This window comes from Bos taurus, chromosome 2 (genome assembly GCF_002263795.3).
Source record: "Bos taurus isolate L1 Dominette 01449 registration number 42190680 breed Hereford chromosome 2, ARS-UCD2.0, whole genome shotgun sequence".
NCBI classification, from domain to species: Eukaryota; Metazoa; Chordata; class Mammalia; order Artiodactyla; family Bovidae; genus Bos; species Bos taurus.
The window spans coordinates 112,987,430-113,010,426 of NC_037329.1; the positions used below are offsets into that span (position 1 = coordinate 112,987,430).

Genomic DNA, 22,997 nt, shown 5'->3' on the forward strand with positions numbered 1-22,997 from the left:
CAATTGCAATATTACCTAAAAATAAAGGTAACATTCATGAAGAACTTTCTTTGAACTATGTGATTTACATATAAGCATACTGCATTCTTTAGCTCAGTGGATCTCTACACTGTAGCTATACAGGTGGTCATTTTCCTCTTGTCCTTGCATATATCAGACTTGCTCTAGCCTCAGGACATTTGTACTTGTTGCCCCTGCTCATGTTTTAATCTCTAGATCAAATATTTTCTCTTCATAAATGTTTCTATCACTTCTGGAGCATAAAGATTCCTTTCCAACTTCACCATGTGTCTCTCCCCATTCTGTAGCCTTGTTCATTTTCTTTATTCCAGATTTTAACAACTATTCCATTCCGTTATTTCTTTTTTTTCCCCCCTGCCTATTTTCTGTTTTCCTTACTTTATTGAAGTAAGTTTTGTGAAAGCAAGTCTCTAGGCTGCCTTCCATCTCCACTGAATCCTTAAGAGTCTGAAATAGTTTTTGGCTTATATCAGGTACTCCATAAATATTTTTAGAATGAATGAATGATGATTGGATGAATGCATTTTTCAATTAAAAAAACTCTCAGGGAAAAAGAGATTTCTACTCACCTGTACCACACCTGTACAGGAATCCAAAAAGATACAGCCTTTGGGTTCTTTGGATATTTTTTCATCTTTGTAAAAATTCATGATGTAGGAATTATCTGGCAACTGAGTCAGCTGGAAGAAGCGCTTTTTGAATGACTAAATAAAGGAAAAAAATATGAGGAAGTAGTTCAAATTCATGGAAATTAGAATTTTCTAATCCCTTCAAGAATACTACATTTCTTGAGCACTGTTCTGAGAAGAGCATCTTCCTTTCTCATAAATAAAATATGACATGAAACACAAACTCAGTGCAAATAGCTCACCTCAGTTGTGTGACTAAAGAGGGGGTGGGTGTCACGAAAGGTGGCAGAAACGAAAATGAGTCTCTATGTCTCCTTACCCGAACAGTAACGGTGTTGTTCACGGTGCTGTTAAAATTCCCCTTGTAGAGCCAACCAGACTTGAAAACTCCGGTCCCTCCCGTTCCCCCTCCGCCCTTGGAAGATGAGTGGGAAGTGGTATCCTGTACAAAAGGCATCATTAGCATCACAGCAATCTTTGTGAATCCCAGATCCTAGACACTGCACTTAAAAATGAGACTCCCTTTTTCTCTGACTCATCTGAAATAATCATGTTCAATTTCAAAACAAACGTGATTCGTTTTGTCTAAAAACCCTCACACCAACGGTTACTGCAGCTTTAGGAGAAATTAGTCTGAATTTCAAACATGTTAGATAGGACCTAATTATCCTCATGTTTTAAACATTTCACTCTCAACCATTTACTTACTTCATCCTTATCAGCATCTTCATGGTCAACCTCAAAGGAATGTGAAGGAAGTTTCTCTGGTTTGTATTCTGCTCTAATATTAAAAAAAAGAAGAAAAAAGATTCTGATTTGTCATTTGAGACATTGCTTTCAGCTGAGTAACAGCTTCTTATAGACTTTTATAAAATAATGTTATCTCACGTGGGGCCATTTTCTTTGGAAGTACTAACTTGCCCCCTACACCATTATATCTTATCTCCAGTAAATAAATCTCCATTTTAAACGACAGAGTTACTATTTGCACAGATTTACACATGTCCTTTTTAATTAGATGAAGGCAAATGGGACAATTTTAAGGCCTTGGTGATTTATATTTTTATTCTTCCACATTTTGAAGTGGAATATAATACAGCAATATTTTCATTATTTTTTTTTCCTTTTGCTTTTATGTGACATGCTCAAGGCTTATAGGATGGTCATTTGAAAACCAGCCACTACTCTGGCCACTAGGCTGTGTTGGTCCCCAACCCTGGTGTCTCCCAAAAGTCTGCACCAACGTGACTTAGCCGCATTTGTGCTCACTTGAGGCATTTCCATGGTAGCACAGAAAACACCTCTCAGTCAGAGCGTTGCTGATCAGCCCAAAGGAGCAAGAGTGTTCACTTGGCTCTACAAATGGTAAAATAAGACAGAAATAAATGTTCCTTGACTTAATTCTATCTCATAACACATGGTTGAATGGAACCCAGATAGAATCATCCAAACTTCAGGTATTCTTTTATACCAAGCTAGAAAATCCTACATGAAGGATTTGCAAGGTAGAGCCTTTTCTTTGAAATGACTTATATTATGTAGAAGCAACCCATGAGCACATTCAGTATTTCCATTGCAAATGGTTTCCTATGTTGGTGGTATTCCAGACAGTAAGGTGAATAACCAAGGACTCTTTATATGAATATACATACATGAAAGTTAAAGTATTAATCGCTCAGTGGTGTCTGACTCTTTGCGACCCCATGGACTGTGGCCTCTGTCCATGGTATTCTCCAGGCCAGAATACTGGAGTGGGTAGCCATTCCCTTCTCCAAGGGATCTTCCTGACCCAGGGATCAAACCCAGGTCTCCCACATTGCAGGCAGATTCTTTACCAGCTGAGGCTCAAGGGAAACCCAAGAATACTGGAGTGGTAGCCTATCCCTTCCCTAGCAGATATTCCTGACCCAGGAATTGAACTGGGGTCTCCTGCATTGCAGGTGGATTCTTTACCAACTGAGCTATCAGGGAAGCACAATTATACAGGTATTCATAAAATCACCAAACTGTTCATTCACATAGAAATTCAGTGGATTCAAATGAATTCAAAATATCCTTTATCCTTCTTCTGAAAGACCTAAAAATGCCCATTCCCAAGTCACAGTAGAGGAAGTCAGAACACAAAAAGAACAGTAACCTTGCTACTAAATTGTGAAAAGCCTGAAATCAGAACCACGGTCTCCACACCTGATAAATGTGTTTTTTTTCCCCCTCTATTGTGGTAAAATATACATAACAGAAGAATTTCTATTTTAACTATTTTCATGTGCACAGTTCAGTAGCATTAAGTAGATTCATACTATACGCCCATCGTCACTGACCATCTCCAGACCATTTTAATTCCCAAACTGACTCTGTATCCATTAGACAATAACTTTCCACTTCCTCCTTTCCTCAGTCCTGGGTTATCATTGTTCTTACTTGCTGTCTCTAGGTTTTTGACTATTCTAAGTACATCTTATGAGTGGAATAAGGCAACATTTATCTTTTTGTGTCTGGCTTACTTTATTAGAATAATGTCTTCAAGGTTCATTCATATAGTGGAGTGTATCAAGAGTTCACTCCTTTTTAAGGCTGAGTAATATTCCATTGTAACCTGATAAGAGTTTGTGCCCCCAAAGTAATTTCCACGAAGGTATCCTGAATCCACAGAATTAGGACCCTTTCCCTGTAGACTCTGAGTATACGTCTCTTATGATGTTTGCCTGGTTCTGTTATTTGGACACTTGTCTTAGCCCTCCATCTGATTATACATTTCTTAAAGCCAGAGACTCTAATGAAGTCCCATCTACATCCTAGCTTTTTTTCTTTCCTGTTGCAGACATACTCAAGATTCACTGTTGATTGAATTATTGATAAGCAAGGTGAATAGGGATAATATGAAAAGGCATACTTTAAAACTTTGTTTTTGTAACGGATTGTGGTGATATTCTTTTTAGCAGTGGACACATTCTGAGTGATCAAAATCCTGAGACAACTCCAACATGTTAAATAGGTTTTTATTTATTTATTTTAATTAATTTTTATTGGGGTATAGTTGCTTTACAATGTTGTGTTAATGTCTTCTGTACAGTAAAGTGGATCAGCTCTTTGTATACATCTATACCCTCTTTTTTGGATTTCCTTCCCATTTAGGTCACCCCAGAGCACTGAGCAGAATACTTTGTGCTATACAGTAGTTTCTCATTAGTCATCTATTTTATACACAGTATCAATAATGTGTGTATATATATATATATATATATACATACATATAAATCCCAATTCATCCCACCTGAACTTTTCCCATTTGGTGTCCATATGTTTGTTCTCTATGCCTGTAAATAGGTTTTTAAAAAGTATCTTATTATTTATTTTATAAATAAATACCGAATTTACTTTATAAATTTAAATTATTTTATAAATTCAAATTAATGGAAGTTGCTTGCTACCAAAATTCATAACTAATAAATATAAAGCTATTCTGGTGTACACAGTACTTGATTATTATAAATGATATATGGAGTCTCAGTTCAGCCCTAATTCCGATTTATTTCTCTATTTTGTTTTGGTTGCATAGTCCTGTTAGGACATTCCAGCACCCATAGATGCTGCTGCTGCTAAGTTGCTTCAGTCGTATCCGACTCTGTGCGACCCCAGAGACGGCAGCCCACCAGGCTCCCCCGTCCCTGGGATTCTGCAGGCAAGAACACTGGAGTGGGTTGCCATTTCCTTATCCAATGCATGAAAGTGAAAAGTGAAAGTGAAGTCGCTCAGTGGTGTCTGACTCTCAGCAACCCCATGGACTGCAGCCTACCAGGCTCCTCCGTCCATGGGATTTTCCAGGCAAGACTACTGGAGTGCGGTGCCATTGCCTTCTCCGATCCATAGATAAATAGCTGTAAATAGTAACAGTCTAATTTAAAAGCCAGAGGTTTAAAAGAAGAGTGGTAGGAAATGTGTATTTCAAAGTTATTAACCCCACAGGTTCTGACACATGGTCAGTGATCAATAAACATTTGTTAATTAATGTGTATGAATTTACTTTCTATGTGTTAGTCCAAATTTCAAAAACGTATTAATATATAATACAACCTTCTTCATCCATGATTTATCTGAAAGCTGAAAAATATATACCAAGAGCGCAGAAATTCTGTACTAAAGTCTTAATATGTACTAAGTAGCACATTTGTTGTTGTTTAGTTGCTAAGTTGTGTCTGACTCTTTCGCGACCTCATGGACTGTAGTCCGCCAGGCTTCTCTGTTCATAGGACTTCCCAGGCAAGAATAATGGAGTGAGTTGCCATTTCCTCCTCCAGGGGATCTTCCCGACCCAGGGATCGAACCTATGCCTCCTGCATTGGCAGTTGGATTCTTTACCATTGAGCCACCTGAGAAGCCGGAGTAGCACATTGCTTTTTATTAAACTGTATGCACGTATAATCAGACTTTTGTACACAAATACCAGGGATCCATGTCTCATCTAATCTTCCTATTTTGCTGAGAAGATGAGGTTTGTAACAGTTACTCACAGAAACACATAGTGAAACAGATGAGGTCAGACACTTTATCTCTGAAATGTTACTTCTTGTATTAAGGACAAGTAAGTCTAAACCATCTTTAATAAGCATGTTAAGTATGAGGGCAGCCATTTTTCTCTTCCAAAGGATTCCTGGTGTATCTAGTTCTTTCTGCTTCTTGCAAAACCTCAGAGATACTCAAGTCTATCTGTGCCAGCTGCCCTGATGTTAACTTGTTCTGCCTCTTTTGTTAGGGCCAGGTGGTGCTGATGGTAACGGACCCACCTACCAATGCAGGAGACGTAAGAGACACGGGTTCTATCCCTGGATTGGGAAGACCCCCAAAGGAGGCATGGCAACCCATTCCAGTTTTCTTGCCTAGTGAATCCCATGGACAGAGGACCCTGGCGGGCTACGGTCCATAGGGTTGCAAAGAGTTGAACACGACTGAAGTGACTTAGCGTGCATGCATGCAAATCAGAAGGCAGAACACTAATGTAGCAGACCACACTGTTATTTTGGGACTCCTGAGAAGTTCCTTCTATCACACCTAAAATTCTCTTCCTCTCCTTAACAATGTCCTGACACTCCTTGAACCAGAAGTAGTCCCTTTTGCCTTTCCATTTGATTGGCAAAAGAAAACTGTGAAACACGACCCTTTCCTCAACCTCTGCTCCCGTGACAGGTGACAGGTTGCCTGAGATTCAAAGGCAAGTTCAAAGGGCTGATTTCCGAGCAATTACTTGAAGTATTTTGTCTGTAGAGGAGGAGAAATGAGTGTTCCAGAATTCTTAAAATGATGGCAGGGCAGTAAAGGCACTATTAAGAAACATCCCAGGTGAAAGATAAAGGGATGAGTAGGGAAAACTGAGGATATGGCAACAGAGACAACTTTGAACACAGAAGGTCAATATTTGGCCCCAAGGTGGCCCTAAACTATATGCTAGTCCTTCTCTGTCCGTCTCCCTTTGACCTGGACACTATTCATTTCTGAACTCTTTATTCTGTCATCTTTTTTCATGTGATTTATCCTTTCTTCTCTTTCTCATAAAAGAATAATTTTATAGATATTTGATAATTGTGGCTTGAAACAGTGGCCATGTTCTACAGTCTATCATTTCTGCAAAGATATTTATAAAAGTGTAAAGAAAGGAGAGAAGGAACAGTCTTTCAAATTAGTAATGAAATAACAAAGAATTAAGGAAACAAAGTCGGGCTTTCATGAATCTCAAATGTATAAGGCTAAATACTTGTGAGGGTTTTCCCACAAATCTCTCAGCAGAGAACTGGGAATTGAGACAACCTTAAAAGGACAGACACAATTTCACAAAAGTCCATGATCTTAAAGTGACTTATGCACAGCTTAACTCAAAATGCTGTATCCACAGTTCCACAGGGATTGAACCCAAGTCTCTTGCATCTCTTGCAATAGTAGGCAGGTTCCTTACCACTGTGCCACCTGGGAAGCCCCCAGATATAGTAGATCCACACAAAGGAATGTTGCTCAGAAGGAGAAAGGATTTACCAATACATGTAACAATGTGGGTATCACTCAAAAACATCATGCTGAGTCAAAGAAGTTGGAAACACAGTAATACATACAGCATGATTCCAATGTGATGAAGTTTTAGAACTAGTAATACTAATCTGTAGTGAAGAAAATCAGAACAATGGTTGTCTCTGGGGAGAGAGGAAAGTAGGGGTGAGGACTGACCAGGAAGGGGCAGCAATGGGCTCTTTGCAGCTGATGATTATGTCCCTTATCTTAGTAGTGTTTTCAGATGCACAGGTATGTACATAATTAAAGCCATCCAATGGTTCACTTACAATGTGTGTCTTTTCTCCTAAAGTTTCCCTCAAAAGAAAAAAAAGTAAACTATAAACATACGTATCTCTAGCTAATGGTATGCATTCTAAAGTGTTTAGAAAGGCAACATACAGTGTGCTGATATTTTAAATTCACTTCGAAATGGTCAAAATATAAGACGGACTGATAGCTAGATGCATGGGTGGATGAACAGATAATGTCATAAAATACATAGCAAAAATAGCAAAATGCAAAAGATACATTCTAGATGGCAGGAATGTGGGTGTTGATTGTATAAGTTTTCCAAAACTTTTTGTATGTTTGAAAATTTGCATAATAGAATATAGGGGGGATTTTTTTAAAAAGTGTTGAAGAAATTATCTAAAGAGTGATGAACATGACATCTCTTGAATTTTTTTAATACCAAGAAAAATTAAAAAAAAATGTACACTATTGATACTCCGTGTAAAACAGACAACTAATGAGGATATACTGTACAGTACAGGGAGCTCTACTTAATCCACTGTGGTGACCTGAATGGGAAGGAAGTCCAAAAGGGGGAGGGGAACCTATGTATATGTATGATTCACTCACTTTGCTATATAGTAGACACTGATACCGGAGAAGGCACTGGCGACCCACTCCAATACTCTTGCCTGGAAAATCCCATGGATGGAGGAGCCTGGTGGGCTGCAGTCCATGGGGTCGCAAAGAGTCGGACACGATTGAGCGACCTGACTTTCACTTTTCACTTTCATGCATTGGAGAAGGAAATGGCAACCCACTCCAGTGTTCTTGCCTGGAGAATCCCAGGGATGGGGAAGCCTGGTGGGCTGCCGTCTATGGGGTCACAGAGTCGGACACGACTGATACGACTTGGCGGCAGCAGCAGCAGACACTAATACAACACTGTAAAGCAACTATACTCCAATAATAATTAATTAAAAATTATACAAAAATATGTGCAACTATTCTCAAATGCTGAGGATGAATTTCTCAAGTATTTTCCCCTAGCATTTCAAGGACAGATGATTCTGAAAAGAGAGAAAAGGGCTTCATATAAACACTGAAAACAATTTTTTAAATTTGTAAAGTTTCACAAGTTGTAATGTTACAATACTACAACTTGTGAAGTCTCAAAACTCTTTCATAAAAACCAAATTTTCTTTAAGCTTTCCTTTTTATCACTTAAGTATTATGATACAAAAAGTTATATGATAGACAGATAAGACCAATAAGGTCTCTAGCAAAACACAGCCACTGCATTAATCCTTAGTGATATTCATGCAGACCTTATTGTTCATTAAAAAATACGTGCAGATTAGTGAATGTCAATTTAGGTCATATCCAGGGTGGGGGATAGGTCAATGGGAATGCTCTTTCACTGTTAGATTTTCTTAAATCTAAGTTTGCTTGATCAAATTCACTATGAGTTGAGAGTGGTCTTAATTTTTGGAGGCGTTCTTCCTTGTCACTAAATGATCCAGTTACCAGACAGCACCTGTCACTTAGAAGACCTGTGATAATGCCAACCATGTATTAGAAATTAAATCCCCAAGTGGAGAAGGCTCGCCCTCTAAGGAAGGAGAGAGTATATAATAAAGCATAAATTAACAAGATAATTTCCCAGGATGGAAATGGTTTTGAAGAAAATTAAAGAGAAGAAGGCCTCTCCCAGGAGGCTCAGCTGTAAAGAATCTGCCTGTTAAGCAGGAGACGCAGGAGATGCGGTTTTGATGCCTGGGCTGGGAAGACTCCCTGGAGGAGGAAATGGTAACCCACTCTAGAATTCTTTCCTGGAGAAAGAATTCTTTCCTCTGTCCCAGGGACAGAGGAGCCTAGTGGGCTACAGTCTATGGGGTCTCAAAAGAGTCAGACATGACTTAGCAACTAAACAACATCAACAAAGAGAGAAAAACGATCAAGGTAGAGGTGGTAGAAGCCAGGTTTAGAAAGGGTGGTCACAGATGGCCATTTCCGTTGAGAAGGAGAAGAAGCCGTGCCTGTGATGATCTGGGGGAAGATCATCCTGGCACAGTGAATGGTGAGCAAAGATCTTGAGGAAGATAGGCTTGCAGCCAGCATTCAGGAGAGCCCCGCTGGTGGGGCTGGAGCGCAGAGAGGGAGGGAGAGCGAGGGGAGGTGAGGTTAGCCGTGTAAGAAAGTGTCCTGGAGTGCGCTGGCAGAGCCTTTGGACCACTGCTGAGGCGTGGGGCTACTGAGAACTCTTCTTTCCCACTCCCCTTCCCACTGACCCACCGGGCACAGCATTCCTGTTTTTATCGCTGCTCAGTTTCACATCTCTGGGGCCGTTAATCAATGACTGGTCTCTCTTCGGGAGATCATTTAAAGATAAGCCCCTCTGCTGGCTGAAAGTAAAATTCTTCCCCCAATGGCACTGTGGGCCTTTGGGCTCCAAGTTTAGAGAGCTCAGCAGGGACTTCACTCTCTGGTGTCTGGATCCACAGTAGCTGCCATTTTGGTCAGTCTTATTTCCTATGCCCCAAACAAGGAGTGTGGGGATACTTGAGTTGAGTGAGGTTGGGGGCAAGTTACCAACCCTTTTAGTGGTTTGGTTTGCTTTATACAACAAGGAAGACAGTTCCTACTCCGTGGGATCATGTGAATTAAATGAACATAAATGAACATAAATACGGCACCTGGAACATTTCAGCTCGCAGTGGACACTCAAGAAGTATTCTTTTATTAAAAAAAATTTTTTTTGTTCCAAATCAGTCCAGCTAAACTGGTTCCATTTTATTTGCTCTTCTATCAAGAAATATACTTTATGAAATTTTCTTCCGTATACCTACCCATCTGTGGTAAAACTTCTAAATATGTCGTATTATTCCTGTATTTTACCCCATGGATTAACAAAATCTGTGGCATCATATTTTTTGTTTGTTTCATAGTTTTTAAATTGAGATATAATTGATAGATGATGTTATACTAGTTTTGGGTGTACAAAGAAATGATTCTATATTTATATATATTGTGAAATGATGACCAGAGTAAGTCTAGTTAACATCATCATCATACGTAGCTATTAAAAATTTTTTTTTTCTTGTGATGAGAACTTTTAAGATCTACTCTATTGGTGACTTTAGAATACTTCATAGGGTATAGTTAACTCTAGACACCAAACTGTACATTCCATTTCCATGACTCATTTATTTTATAATTGGAAGTTTGTACCTACTGATTTTCTTCGCCCCACCTCTGGCAACTATCAATCTGTTCTTTGTACCTGTGGGCTTGTTTTCTTTTCATTTTGTTTTAAAATTCCACATAAGTGAGATCCAAGGGCATTGTCTTTCTCTGACTTATTTCACTCAGCATAGTGCCCTTAAGGTCTACACATGTTGTCAAAACTGACAAATTGCATTCTTTTTATGGCTTAATAGTATTCTGTTATGTATATATGCCACATTTTCTTTCTCCAGTCATCCATCAGTGGACACTTAAGTTGTTTCTTTGTCTTGGCTAGTGTAAATAATGCTGTAATGAACTTGGGGGGTGAGTACTTCTTTTTGAATTTTTGTTTTTGTTTTTTTTCAAATAAATACCCAGAAGTGGAATTGCTGAATCATATGGTGGTTTTAATTTTCATTTTTTGAGGACTCGCCGTACTAGTTTTCATGGTGGCTGTACCAGTTTATGTACCCACCAAGAGTGCACAGGGTTCCCTTTTCTCCACATCCTTAGCAGCACTTGCTATCTCTGGGTGGTTTGATTATAGCCATTCTGTCAAGTGTGAGGTGATAATTCATTGTGGTTTGATTTGCATTTCCCTGCTGATTAGTGATACAGAGCATCCTGTCATGTACTGGTTGGCCATTTGTGTGTCTTCTTTGGGAAAATGTCTAGTCAGATCCTCTGCTCATTTTAAAAATCAGATTATTGTATTTCTTTCTTTTTTTGCCATTGAGTTGTAAGAATTATTTGTACATTTTGGATATTAACCTCTTATCAGATATATGATTTGTAAATATTTTCTCCCATTCAGTAGGTTGCTTTTTCATTATTTTGATGATTTCCTTTGCTGTGCAAAAGCTTTTAGTTTGATGGAATCTCACTTGCTTATTTGTCCTTTTGTTGCACACACACACACAAAAATTGCCAGAACCAATGTCAAGCAGCTTATCACCTATGTCTTTTTTTTTTTACCACCCGACCCCTCCCCACTGCCCCCCGCCCCTGCCACCAGGAGTTTTATGGTCTCTGGTCTTATGCTCAAGTAGTAAATCCATTTTGAGTTAATTTCACTTATGGTGTAGGATAGTAGCCTCATTTCATTCTTTTACTTGTGGCTGTTAGTGTTCCCAGTGTTTATATCCTTTCGCCATTTATATTCTTGGCTCCTTTGACATCATATGTATTTTTTAATGACATTCTTGTCTCCTTAGGAACACTGATTTGGGTACTGATTTTTATTTCTAATTTGTGAAGGCCTTACTTTTTGTATTCTATCCTTAAATAGAGTCTGTCTCCAATATCTTCCTATGAACAGACACACCAAAAAGTGAGGTTCTTAAGAGTTAATAACAACACAATTTTAAATTCAAGGACTATAAGTGAGGGAGATAAGCAAACATCTTTTTTCACTTCTCCATAATTGTAAGTTTTTATTTTATAGCCTCAGCAACCCATAAAAAGAAACGATCAGTTTAAATTGGTAGCAGACATAGGAGAATTCTAATCCAGGAGGTATGAAAATGATTTACTTCTAATAGCCTCAGAAGGCCCAAGTAAATTATGTGTCTACTACTGACCTAAATATCTATAGTCTAGTGGGGAGTGCCTAGCCTTGTAAAATCATTAAAAAATACTTTTGCTATTCAATATTACAATCTTCATTTGTTTAGGGGATACGTGAGGATTATTCTAGAACTTCTGATTTTCATTTTGAATATACATACATAGTTCATTACAGTTTCCTAGTTAGTGGTAGTCTTCTTCCCCTTCTTGGTATCAACTTTCACATCCTTTAGTTAAACTGAGAGAAATTCTCAACAATATTTATGTGACTTTTGCGTTTCTTCTCATGGGATTTCTTCTTGTGCTCTACAAGAATTCCAAGTCAGCAATGACATCTGGACCCTGTTCTGACTGGAGGTGCTTTCTCTGTTTTTCAACAGAGGAAGAATATAGTACATGTGAATTTTTAAATTAATATATATTTTTATGGCATCAGGGATATAAGAAAAGATGACGTGTTTGGAGATAAAGCTACTAAAGTGTTCAGTAGACCTAAGGACAGTAGGAACATTTATGCCAAATGAAAGCTAAACACCTCTTTCTACACTCTCTCCCTTTATAAATTGTCTTCCAAGTGCTTGGACATGGCTTCCAAGTTGTAACCACTTCTCAGAACTATTTTCAGAAAGAGGAAGACTTGATGGTAAAAAAAATGCTTTGCTTCTCAATGGCAGCTACATGCATGACTAATGTCCAGACATTCTGAATGTAATAATTACTCATGAAAGTTTAGGGTGTGATAAGACCATCTCAACATGAAATTACAGGAGATTATCTATTAGGAGTGACCTGAATCTAAAGGAATGTTCAGAGCTTTGGCAAAAATCAAACATTCACTGTTTTGAATAAAGACTTGCTGTTTTCGAGGAATATTGCTTTGCTCTTCCCAGGAACTCAACTCCAAAGAAATGGTCTCCTTCCCTCTTTTTTTTTTTTTTTTTTTAAATTCTCACTGCTACAATCCCATTTTCCATACAGTGGAGCAGGTAATCTCTTAAAGAGGTAAACTAGATCATGTCACACTCTAGGTTACAATTTCTATAGTCTTCTGTTGAATGAGAATAAAACCCAAGCTCATTTCCAGGGCCCACAAGGTCCCTTGCCTGGTTCCAGGGTTTCAATCAACCCTTAGGTCCAGATTCTCTGATGGTCACTCTGATTCCCAGCTCACAGCTTTTGCCCCTGTTATTTCCTCTGGGGACCCTTTTCTCGAGATCACAGTGCTGGTAGCTACTGTTCCTTCAGATCTGAGCTTAAATGTCACTTCCAGTGCTGCCCCATAACTCCACCTTCTTCAAATTTTGCATTTGGAGTTGAACGCAGTACTTCCAAGTATTCTAGTCTGGAAAAGATGTTTCTGTGGGCACGGGAGATCTTAGAAAGTGGTGCCCAAATCTAAACCATGTGCCCATTAAAAAGTTATGTGCAATGTGTATGACCTCAAAGTCTCACTTGAGGAAAGGGTTAGTAAAAAATTCACTTATTTCTGTCTTAAGTTTTATTTTCTGGATAATGTGCATCATTTTAGTCTGATGAACCAGTGTGTTGGGAGATTCCAGTTCATCACAGTTCTTTGAATTTAAGCAACTTCAAGCCCATCCAGGATTATTAGATTTTAAAATTTTTGACCCACTCAGTTTACTTATCCAATAAGTAATTACTGCATACTTACTATGTGCCAGGGCTTCCCTGATAGCTCAGCTGGTAAAGAATCCATCTGCAATGCAGGATACTCTAGTTTGATTCCTGGGTCAGGAAATTCCCCTGGAGAAGGGAATAGCTACCCACTCCAGTATTCTAGCCTGGAGAATTCCATGGACTATAGTCCATGGGGTCACAAGAATTGAACACAACTGAGTGACTTTCACTTTCACTTTACTATGTGCCAGGCATTCTTCAAGGCCTGCAAAAGATTCTGCAAGGTAGGAAGAGTCCCTGACCTTTTGGACTTGACTTTAGTGGGAGACACAGACATGGAATAAATGACTGCTCTAGGTCACGTAGCTTCTCTATAGAGGTGACAGGTAAGCAGGTACAGAATGAAGTTATCTTCTCCTAAAGACTTTATTTCCCTACAGTCTGAAAAGAATTAGGTACTTGCTTTTCCTTTTTGCTGTTCTTAGACATTATTGCTCTTGTGCAGGTTGTTTATTTTCATGCTTTTTGATATCCCAGCATGAAAATATATGAATCCAATGGCAAACCTGAATGCTATACACACCATATCAGAAAAAAATTTCTGGTCCAACTTGTACCTTTTAATCTTCTTGTATCTGCTATTGAAAGGACAGCTCACACAAGAATGACCTAACACTTTAAAACTTTGCTCACAGCCTTGTTGGTGTTTAGTCACTAAGTTGTGTATGACTTTTTGCGACCCCATGGACTATAGCCCGCCAGGTTCTTCTGTCCATGGTATTTCCCAGGCAAGAATATTGGAGTGGGTTGCCATTTCCCTCTCTAGGGGATCTTCCCAACCTAGGGATTGAACCTGGGTCTCCTGCTTGGCAGGCGGATTCTTTACCACTGAGCCACTTGGGAAGCCCTAGGCTATCCTAAATGAGTATATTTATCTGTCATCCAATTCTGTGAAGATATAAATAATACTTTGTTCAACAAAATGTTCTCTTGTGACTCTTATTTTTTAATTTTTTAAATATAACTTGGTATTAGGTGAATGTACACATATTCATAAACAGTGACAGAGAAGATAGTTTATATATGGAAAAAGCCAAGGATTACTCATAAAAGGTTCTTACCGAGGTAACTGTCGAATGTCTCCAGAATACTGTTCATATTTGTAGTTTACCACATACCACTGGGAACTATAAAATTTACAAGCCTGAAAGGAAAAAATGACAGTTAAAATTTATCATTCAAATATCAGCTGTCCTGATAAGAAGCAAGGTGAATTCAGTGTTCATTATCTCCGGGTTAATGTTAAGGTAGCTATGTGAGTGATTTTAAGGTAGGTAAGAACATGCTTATTACGATCATTTCATTTTTCAGTGAAAGGGAAATCTAACCCTTCCCAGAATCCTACAGGAGGAACCATTTAACATATTTAGTCTACTTTTCTCCATCAAGGAAAGCCTAATTTAATCATCTGCTGAATCATAACCGGATATGTCACTAACCTCAAGTACTGTCATTTTTTCAGTTTTTCTTGGCAATCCTTTAACAGTTCTTCATAGTGAACGATGTTATTAATTATGTGTCATCCTTTCATCATAATTTTAGCCTATTTCTTCTTGTTCTTGCATCAGCAAACCTATCCTTTTCCTCTTTATGACAACCCTGTTGATAACTTTAGTTTTTCAGTTTTACCTCATTGCCTTCTGAGCCCAGCCTTCTCCCTGATCATGGATTGATTTTTTTATAAGTATATGTGAATAAAAGATGACCAAAAACCTTTAAAACACCAAGTTAATAGTGCAAAAGAATCAACTTACAGTGGTTCATAATGGCTGAATTTACAGTATTCATTGATGGCAAATATTCCCCAAACACCATCTATGCAACTGGCACAGCATTATCTCACAGTGGTTCATAATGACTGAATTTACAGTATTCACTGATGGCAAATATTCCCCAAGCACCATCTATGCACTGCCTGGCACAGCACTGACCATGGACTGGTAATGGGGATTCCACTAGATGTTTGTTTTTTTTTTTTTTATAAAAATTTATTTATTTTAATTGGAGGTTAATTACTTTACAATACTGTATTGGTTTTGCCATAAATCAACATGAATCTGCCACAGGTGTACACGTGTTCCCCATCCTGAACCCCCCTCCCTCCCTGTACCATCCCTCTGGGTCATCCCAGTGCACCAGCCCCAAGCATCCAGTATCATGCATCGAACCTGGACTGGTGACTCGTTTCATATATGATATTATACATGTTTCAATGCCATTCTCCCAAATCATCCCACCCTCGCCCTCTCCCACAGAGTCCAAAAGACTGTTCTATACATCTGTGTCTCTTTTGCTCTCTTGCATACAGGGTTATCGTTACCATCTTTCTAAATTCCATATATATGTGTTAGTATACTGTATTGGTGTTTTTCTTTCTGGCTTACTTCACTCTGTATAACAGGCTCCAGTTTCATCCACCTCATTAGAACTGATTCAAATGTATTATTTTTAATGGCTGAGTAACACTCCATTGTGTATATGTACCATAGCTTTCTTATCCATTCATCTGCTGATGGGCATCTAGGTTGCTTCCATGTCCTGGCTATTATAAACAGTGCTGCGATGAACATTGGGGTACACGTGTCTCTTTCAATTCTGGTTTCCTCGGTGTGTATTCCCAGCAGTGGGATTGCTGGGTCATAAGGCAATTCTATTTCCAGGTTTTTAAGGAATCTCCACACTGTTCTCCATCACTAGATGGTTTTTAAGATTCCTTTCGATTCTAAAATTATGTGAATCTGGGAATTAAACAGCAACAGCACAACTATAAGGATACCTGTCCTCTAGCATTAGTAGGAAAAAACAAGGAGTAATAAACTTAATGCAATATGAGAGATAAGACCTCTGATTGTCTTTGTAACCAAGAAGGGGACAGGCAAGGAGATCTCTTTGTGAGAATCATTATTCAGGATGTAGAAGCACTACAACAAAGAAAGCACTGGCCCTGTCTTAGCAGAAACAGACAGTGGGAGAGAATGGCCCAGAGATGGGTACAGATGGGAGGTGGAGAGCGCCGGGTGGGCACCTGGTCCAAGATGCACAGGGAAGGCAGGGAGAGGGACTAGGAGTGCTAAGCCGCTCTAGATTTCTCCGGCCTCAAACTTTCTCAATACCATTGCTTTATTTGTTCAGGGAAACACCCACACACAAATGGGGGCTGACGGCAAACAATGTGTGAGGCTAGGACAAAGATAGGAGGGGGAGAGTGGCAGCAGCGGGAAAGGAGAAAAGAAGAGATAAAAACACAACAGGCGCGAGACAAATGGACATGGATAACAGCCACAGGGAATCCAGCGGATGTGTACTGACTCTGGATGGAGAAGAGGAATGTGAATAAAACTGAATATTTAGCTAATATTCAATTTTTTAACTTGCCAATTTCTGAGCCAATTGTGCAAACCACATGTTTCTGGAAATAAGAGGAAATCTGAGCCCTGATATATTCCTTGGCTGGAAAGTTCCATCTTCATTCTGGATAAAGATGCCAGGAATTCAGGCAAGGAGAAAAAGACCCACAGCATCCCTACCCAAGGAGGCAAAACATTCATGATTATGGTTCTTTCCCATCCTCTCTCATTTTCTTACTTCCCTTTCTCAACACTTCGCTGTAGTTTTCAAATGGTACAAAATGGAAAACAAAAACATAAAACTCATCCCTTTTTGGCAGTTCCTTTCAATCTTTTTTTTTCCTGGTACATAGTTTATCCAATTGTCCTTGAATATTTGAATTGAAATACTATTTTTATTCACTGAATGGTATCAGTTCAGTTTAGTCATTCAGTCGTGTCCGACTCTGTGATCCCATGGACTGCAGCACGCCAGGCTTCCCTGTCCATCACCAACTCCTGGAGCTTGCTCAAACTCATGTCCAATGAGTCGGTAATGACATCCAACCATCTCTTCCCCTGTCATCTCCTTCTCCTCCTGCCTTCAATCCTTCCCTTAATGGTATATTCTAAAGATTTTCTACTTTTGCTTTTCAAATTTTATGACACTTTAAATAAGTAGAATAAAGTCTCATACCCTAATTTATAAACCCAGTCTCTTAGTTCATTAATACGGTTAATAAACATTTTTGAAGCCATACTCTGTACCTAGGGATTTTCTTTGCTGATGCAAATACATCTGTGAAAAGGACAAAAATTCATGATCTCTTAAAACATAAGCCCTTGTGAAAAGCTGGTCAATAGACACAAAAATAAGTAAATTGTGTTAACATATCAGGAATGGTAAGTGTAGTGTGAAAAAGAAAGCAGATGAAGGAGGATGGTAGAGTTGGGAGAAGGAGGACAATTTAAATAGAATCATTAGGGTGAGTCTTATAAAGAAGGTGACATTTGAGCAAGACTTATAGAAGGGCTTCCCTGGTGGCTCAGATGATAAAGAATGAGCTGCAATGCAGGAGACCTGGATTTGATCCCTGGGTCAGGAAGATCTCCTGGAGAAAGGGATGGCTACTCACTCCAGTATTCTTGCTTGGAGAATTCCATGGACAGAGGAGCCTGGCGGACTACAGTCCATGGGGTCACAAAGAGTCAGACAGGACTAAGCAACTAACTCAAACACTATAAAGGGGAGAGAGTGAGTCATTCTTAAGGGTATTTCAAATTTTGTGCCATTGTAGACAAAAATGCTTCAGAGTATATCTTCACACATTTATTCCTCTCATTCTCCCCCAAGTCTGATCCATTTTGGATTATTTTCTTAAGATAAAGTGTTCAAAGTATTTTAAAGATTCTTGATTAAAAAACCTGCCAAACTAATATATACTCTTTATAAGAATATATAAGAGGGTATATAACTGAACCAAGAACTGCAGGGCTTCATTCTTGGGCTGGAACTAGTATTGACTTCCAACAAGACTTGTAACTCATTTTATTTATTATGATCTCTGATTTAGCAGCTGAACATTCAGGACATTAGACTGGATTAGAAATTTCTGTCTCATAATATCTATCTTCTGCTTCTTTAACTACGGTACAGCCTTTGACTGTGTGAATCACAACAAACTGGAAAATTCTTCAAGAGATGGGAATACCAGACCACTTTACCTGCCTCCTGAGAGATCTGTAAGCAGGTTAAGAAGCAACGTTAGAACCAGTCATGGAACAACAGACTGGTTCCAAATTGGGAAAGGAGGATGTCAAGGCTGTATATTGTCACAATGATTATTTAACTTATACTCAGAATACGTCACGTGAAATGCCTGGCTGGATGAAGCACAAGCTGGAATCAAGGCTGCTGGGAGAAATATCGATAGCCTCAGATATGCAGATGACACCACCCTTCTGGCAGAAAGCAAAGAACTAAAAAGCTTCTTGATGAAAGTGAAAGAGGAGAGTAAAAAAACTGGCTTCAAACTCAACATTAAAAAAACTAAGATCATGGCATCCAGTCTGATCACTTCATGGCAAATAGATGGAGAAACAATGGAAACAGTGACAGACTAATATTTTGGGCTCCAAAATCACTGTAGATGGTGACTGCAGCCATGAAATTAAAAGATGCTTGCTCCTTGGAAGAAAAGCTATGACCAACCCAGACAGCATATTAAAAATCAGAGACATTAATTACTTTGCTGACAAAGTTCTGACTAGTCAAAGCTATGGTTTTTCCAGTAGTCATGTATGGATGTGACAGTTGGACCATAAAGAAGGCTGAGTGCTGAAGAATTGATGCTTTTGAACTATGGTGTTGGGGAAGACTCTTGAGAGTCCCTTGGACTTCAAGGAAATCAAACCAGTCCAGCTTAAAGGACATCAGACCTGAATATTCATTGGAAGGACTGATGCTGAAGCTGAAGCTCCAATACTTTGGCCACCTGATGTGAAGAGTCAATTCATTAGGAAAGATCCTGATGCTGGGAAAGATTGAAGGCGGGAGGAGAAGGGGATGACAGAGGATGAGATGGTTGGATGGCATCACTGATTCAATGGACATGAGTTTCAGCTCATGTAGAGCTGGGAGGTGGTGATGGACAGGGAGGTCAACTCCAGGAGGTCGTGATGGACAGGGAGGCCTGGCGTGCTGCAGTCCATGGGGTTGCAAAGAGTCGGACATGACTGAGTAGTCGACTGAATTGACTAACTGACTGACTTTCTTATATCGGTATAGCCTGGTAAAAACTTCTTTTGTTTTGCAGTGGTAAGTGTTTGTCAGATACTGTTCTACTAGGTCCTTTACATACAATCTTAAGAAGCACTACATGAGATTTTGTTATTCCCATTTTATAGACCACAGAGGCAAGGAGAGGCGCAGACTTCTGCCCAAGATCCCACACATGACAGAAGCAGGATTTCAAAGCGGATTTGTCTGACTTAAGAAGTCTGTTCAAGTCATTTATGAGTTGTTTGCTAACTGCAGACTTCTGTTTTTTTCAAATCACATCTGGACTATCAAGCCAAATCTTTCCTGTGGTGTTTCTCTCTGTCTTGAAGTCAGACAGACCTGGTTTTGAATTTTGGTATTAATTGGCAGATCTCAATTAAGTGATTTAGTATCTCTAATTTTTTTATCTGTCTAAATAATACCACCTTCTTTAGGTTCAATTCCTATAAAATACCTACCTGAGGGTAAATAATCAATAAATATTTGATTAAAAAATCAGTTTTGCCAGTCAGTTTGACTCATTCTATAAATCACATTCATAGTAGTGGAGAAAACAACTTGTTTTTCTTGACTTATTCAAGTATAGTTTTAGAGAGCTATCTAAGCTCTGATAATCACAGTATTCTTTTTGTTTTTTTTTAATCAAACTCCTGAATTTATTTGTTAGGTTTCTTACATCTGGTAGTAGGTAGATGAAGATTTAGGTTGAATTAGATGACCCTCAGGAATCTTTCTAAATCAGTGATTTCTCCGATTCTGAGGAAGCCAGTGGATTTTACAAACATACAAATGTTTCTCCTACATAGTTAGGCATTTTAGAAATGTTACGCATAGAAAATTATTCTCTATTCTTTGTTCTAGCCCACATACTCACTCTAAGAAGATCATTAAGAACTATTATAATTATGACAACAACTCCTCTTTGTCCAAAACTGAAGCTGAAGTGACCTGTGAAATTCAAGCCACAGACTATAACTCTGCTTGTTACAATGAGGCAATGGTCCCATTTTCTCCTTAAAAATTATTAATACCTAGTTCACAATACTGGTTTCAAAATACCCACTTCTTTTCCCCTTGAAAATGGGGGGCTGCCATAGTCAGCTTCAAAGATGAAGGCCGGATGTCCAACAAAAGTTTGTTGAACTGGTTAATTTTTCCAAACAGCAATGCCCTGGTTCACATTTTATTCATTTATTACATTTGCTTGTTCAGCCTTTATTTTGCCATCTCTGCCTGTTATTTTTTTAGACATACAAAAATTTGAGTCAGGTCAACTTGGCCAAAGGCTTTTAAACTATTAGGATAGTGTTTCCTAAACTGTGTTGTGTCCATGGGGGTTACTAATTAAAATGCAGGTTCCTGGGCCCTACAGGGGATTCACTGAATCAGAATCTCTAGAGGGGGCCTTGAAATCCATCACTCCACCAGAGTGACAATATGACTATGTCCTTAACATGTTGTCTGCCTAGGAACTGAAAACATTAGGGTCCCAGCTTCATGCAGGGAATTTTAGTAACTGAGATGATGCTCCAGTGTTATTCAAGTAGGCATGGTCTTTTATAAGAGCAGGGAGCATACCAACTCCAGGATGGGGCCTTTAGGAGACATTCAATGATAGGAGACATTCAATACATATTTTTAATGAATGAATCTTCCATGTTTTTTTTTTTTTTTTCCTTTAGAAATAACTAAATAGGACACCTTAAAAGTTCTAAATACCTAAATACTTTAGAAAAGATTGGACAACTGTAAAGGGTATCCTAAAACACTATAAATAAAACATTTCATTTTTCTCCCCTTTCTTTCCCTTTTTAGAAAATCATCTGTTGCCAATATCTGTTGGATCATTGAAAAAGCATGGGAGTTCCAGAAAAACATCTACTTCTCCTTTATTGACTATGCCAAAGCCTTTGACTGTGTGGATCACAACAAACAATGGAAAATTCTTAAACAGATGGGAATACCAGACCACCTGACTGGCCTTCTGAGAAAACTGTATGCAGGTCAAGAAGCAACAGTTAGAACTGGACATGGAACTACAGACTGGTTCCAAATCGGGAAAGGAGTATGTCAAGGCTGAATATTGTCACCTTGCTTATTTAACTTATATGTAGAGTATATCATGCGAAATGCCAGGCTAGATGAAGCACAAGCTGGAATCAAGACTGCCGGGAGAAACATCAACAACCTCAGATATGCAGATGACACCACCCTTATGGCAGAAAGTGAAGAAGAACTAAAGACCTCTTGATGAAAGTGAAAGAGGAGAGTGAAAAAGCTGGCTTAAAACTCAACATTCAGAAGACTAAGATCATGGCATCCAGTCCCATCACTTCATGGCAAATAGATGGGGAAATAATGGAAACAGTGAGAGACTTTATTTTTTGAGGCTCCAAAATCACTGTAGATGGTGACTACAGCCATGAAATTAAAAGATGCTCACTCCTTGGAAGAAAAGCTATGACCAACCCAGACAGCATATTAAAAAGCAGAGACATTATTTTGCCAACAAAGGTCTGTCTAGTCAAAGCTATGGTTTTTCCAGTAGTTATGTATGGATGTGAGAGTTGGACTCTAAAGCTGAGTACTGAAGAATTGACGCTTTTGAACTGTGGTGTTGGAGAAGACTCTTGAGAGTCCCTTGGACTGCAAGGAGATCCAACTAGTCCATCCTAAATGAAATCAGTCCTGAATATTTATTGGAAGGACTGACGCTGAAGCTGAAACTCAGATACTGTGGCCACCTGATGCGATGAACTGACTCATTGGAAAAGACCCTGATGCTGGTAAAGATTGAAGGCCAGAGGAGAAGGGGACGACAGAAGATGAGATGGCTGGATGGCATCATCAATTCGATGGACATGAGTTTGAGTAAGCTCCGGGAACTGGTGATGGACAGGGAAGCCTTTCATGCTGCGGTCCATGAGGTAGCAAAGAGTCAGACATGACTGAGCGACTGAACTGAACTGAACTTAGAAAATCATCAGAATCAATTCAAATCATGTTACCTACCTCAAATAGCAATTTGAGTTTGGCAATGTAATCTGTCCAGCTCTTAAAAAGGCTGATTATTAGATTATGACTACAGAGTAATAAGCAGGCAATAGATGGCTTTTTAGATTCAAAATTATTTTTCTTCCTGGCTATAGAGGCTTACTTAATTACATGACTACTGCCTTGCCAGGAAGGTTTATGTGACCACAAAAGGTGCTCTCTTTGGCCCTTACTTACCACTGGGATGAATCGGTATGTGTAAAATGATGGTGGTAATTTTCATATCAATGCCATTCTTTATAACATTTAGAAATAATTATGACTATTTTGTAAATGTTAAAAAATGCAGCTTCATGAATTTAAGTGAATTCAGGTGAATTATGTATTGAAAGAGTGGCTGGATAATTTATTGTCCACATTGAGGCACTTCAAAGTGAAAAGAAATGCTATTGGCCAGGCCAACAGATAGAACATGAAACTTCT

The 22,997-nt window shown here is 38.8% G+C and overlaps 1 protein-coding gene across 11 annotated transcripts in view; it reads right to left on the minus strand.

Moving 5' to 3' along the window:
* DOCK10 (dedicator of cytokinesis 10) overlaps positions 1 to 22,997 on the minus strand; it is a 305,001-nt gene that overhangs the window by 125,471 nt on the left and 156,533 nt on the right. For 10 of the 11 annotated variants that reach the window (XM_024976734.2, XM_059875928.1, XM_010802445.4 and 7 more), the window contains 4 exon segments: positions 14,474 to 14,556; positions 1,359 to 1,431; positions 970 to 1,092; positions 591 to 725 (listed from right to left, as the gene is read on the minus strand). In XM_024976734.2, the coding sequence (XP_024832502.1) occupies positions 591 to 725; positions 970 to 1,092; positions 1,359 to 1,431; positions 14,474 to 14,556 (414 nt within the window). 11 annotated transcript variants of the gene reach the window in all.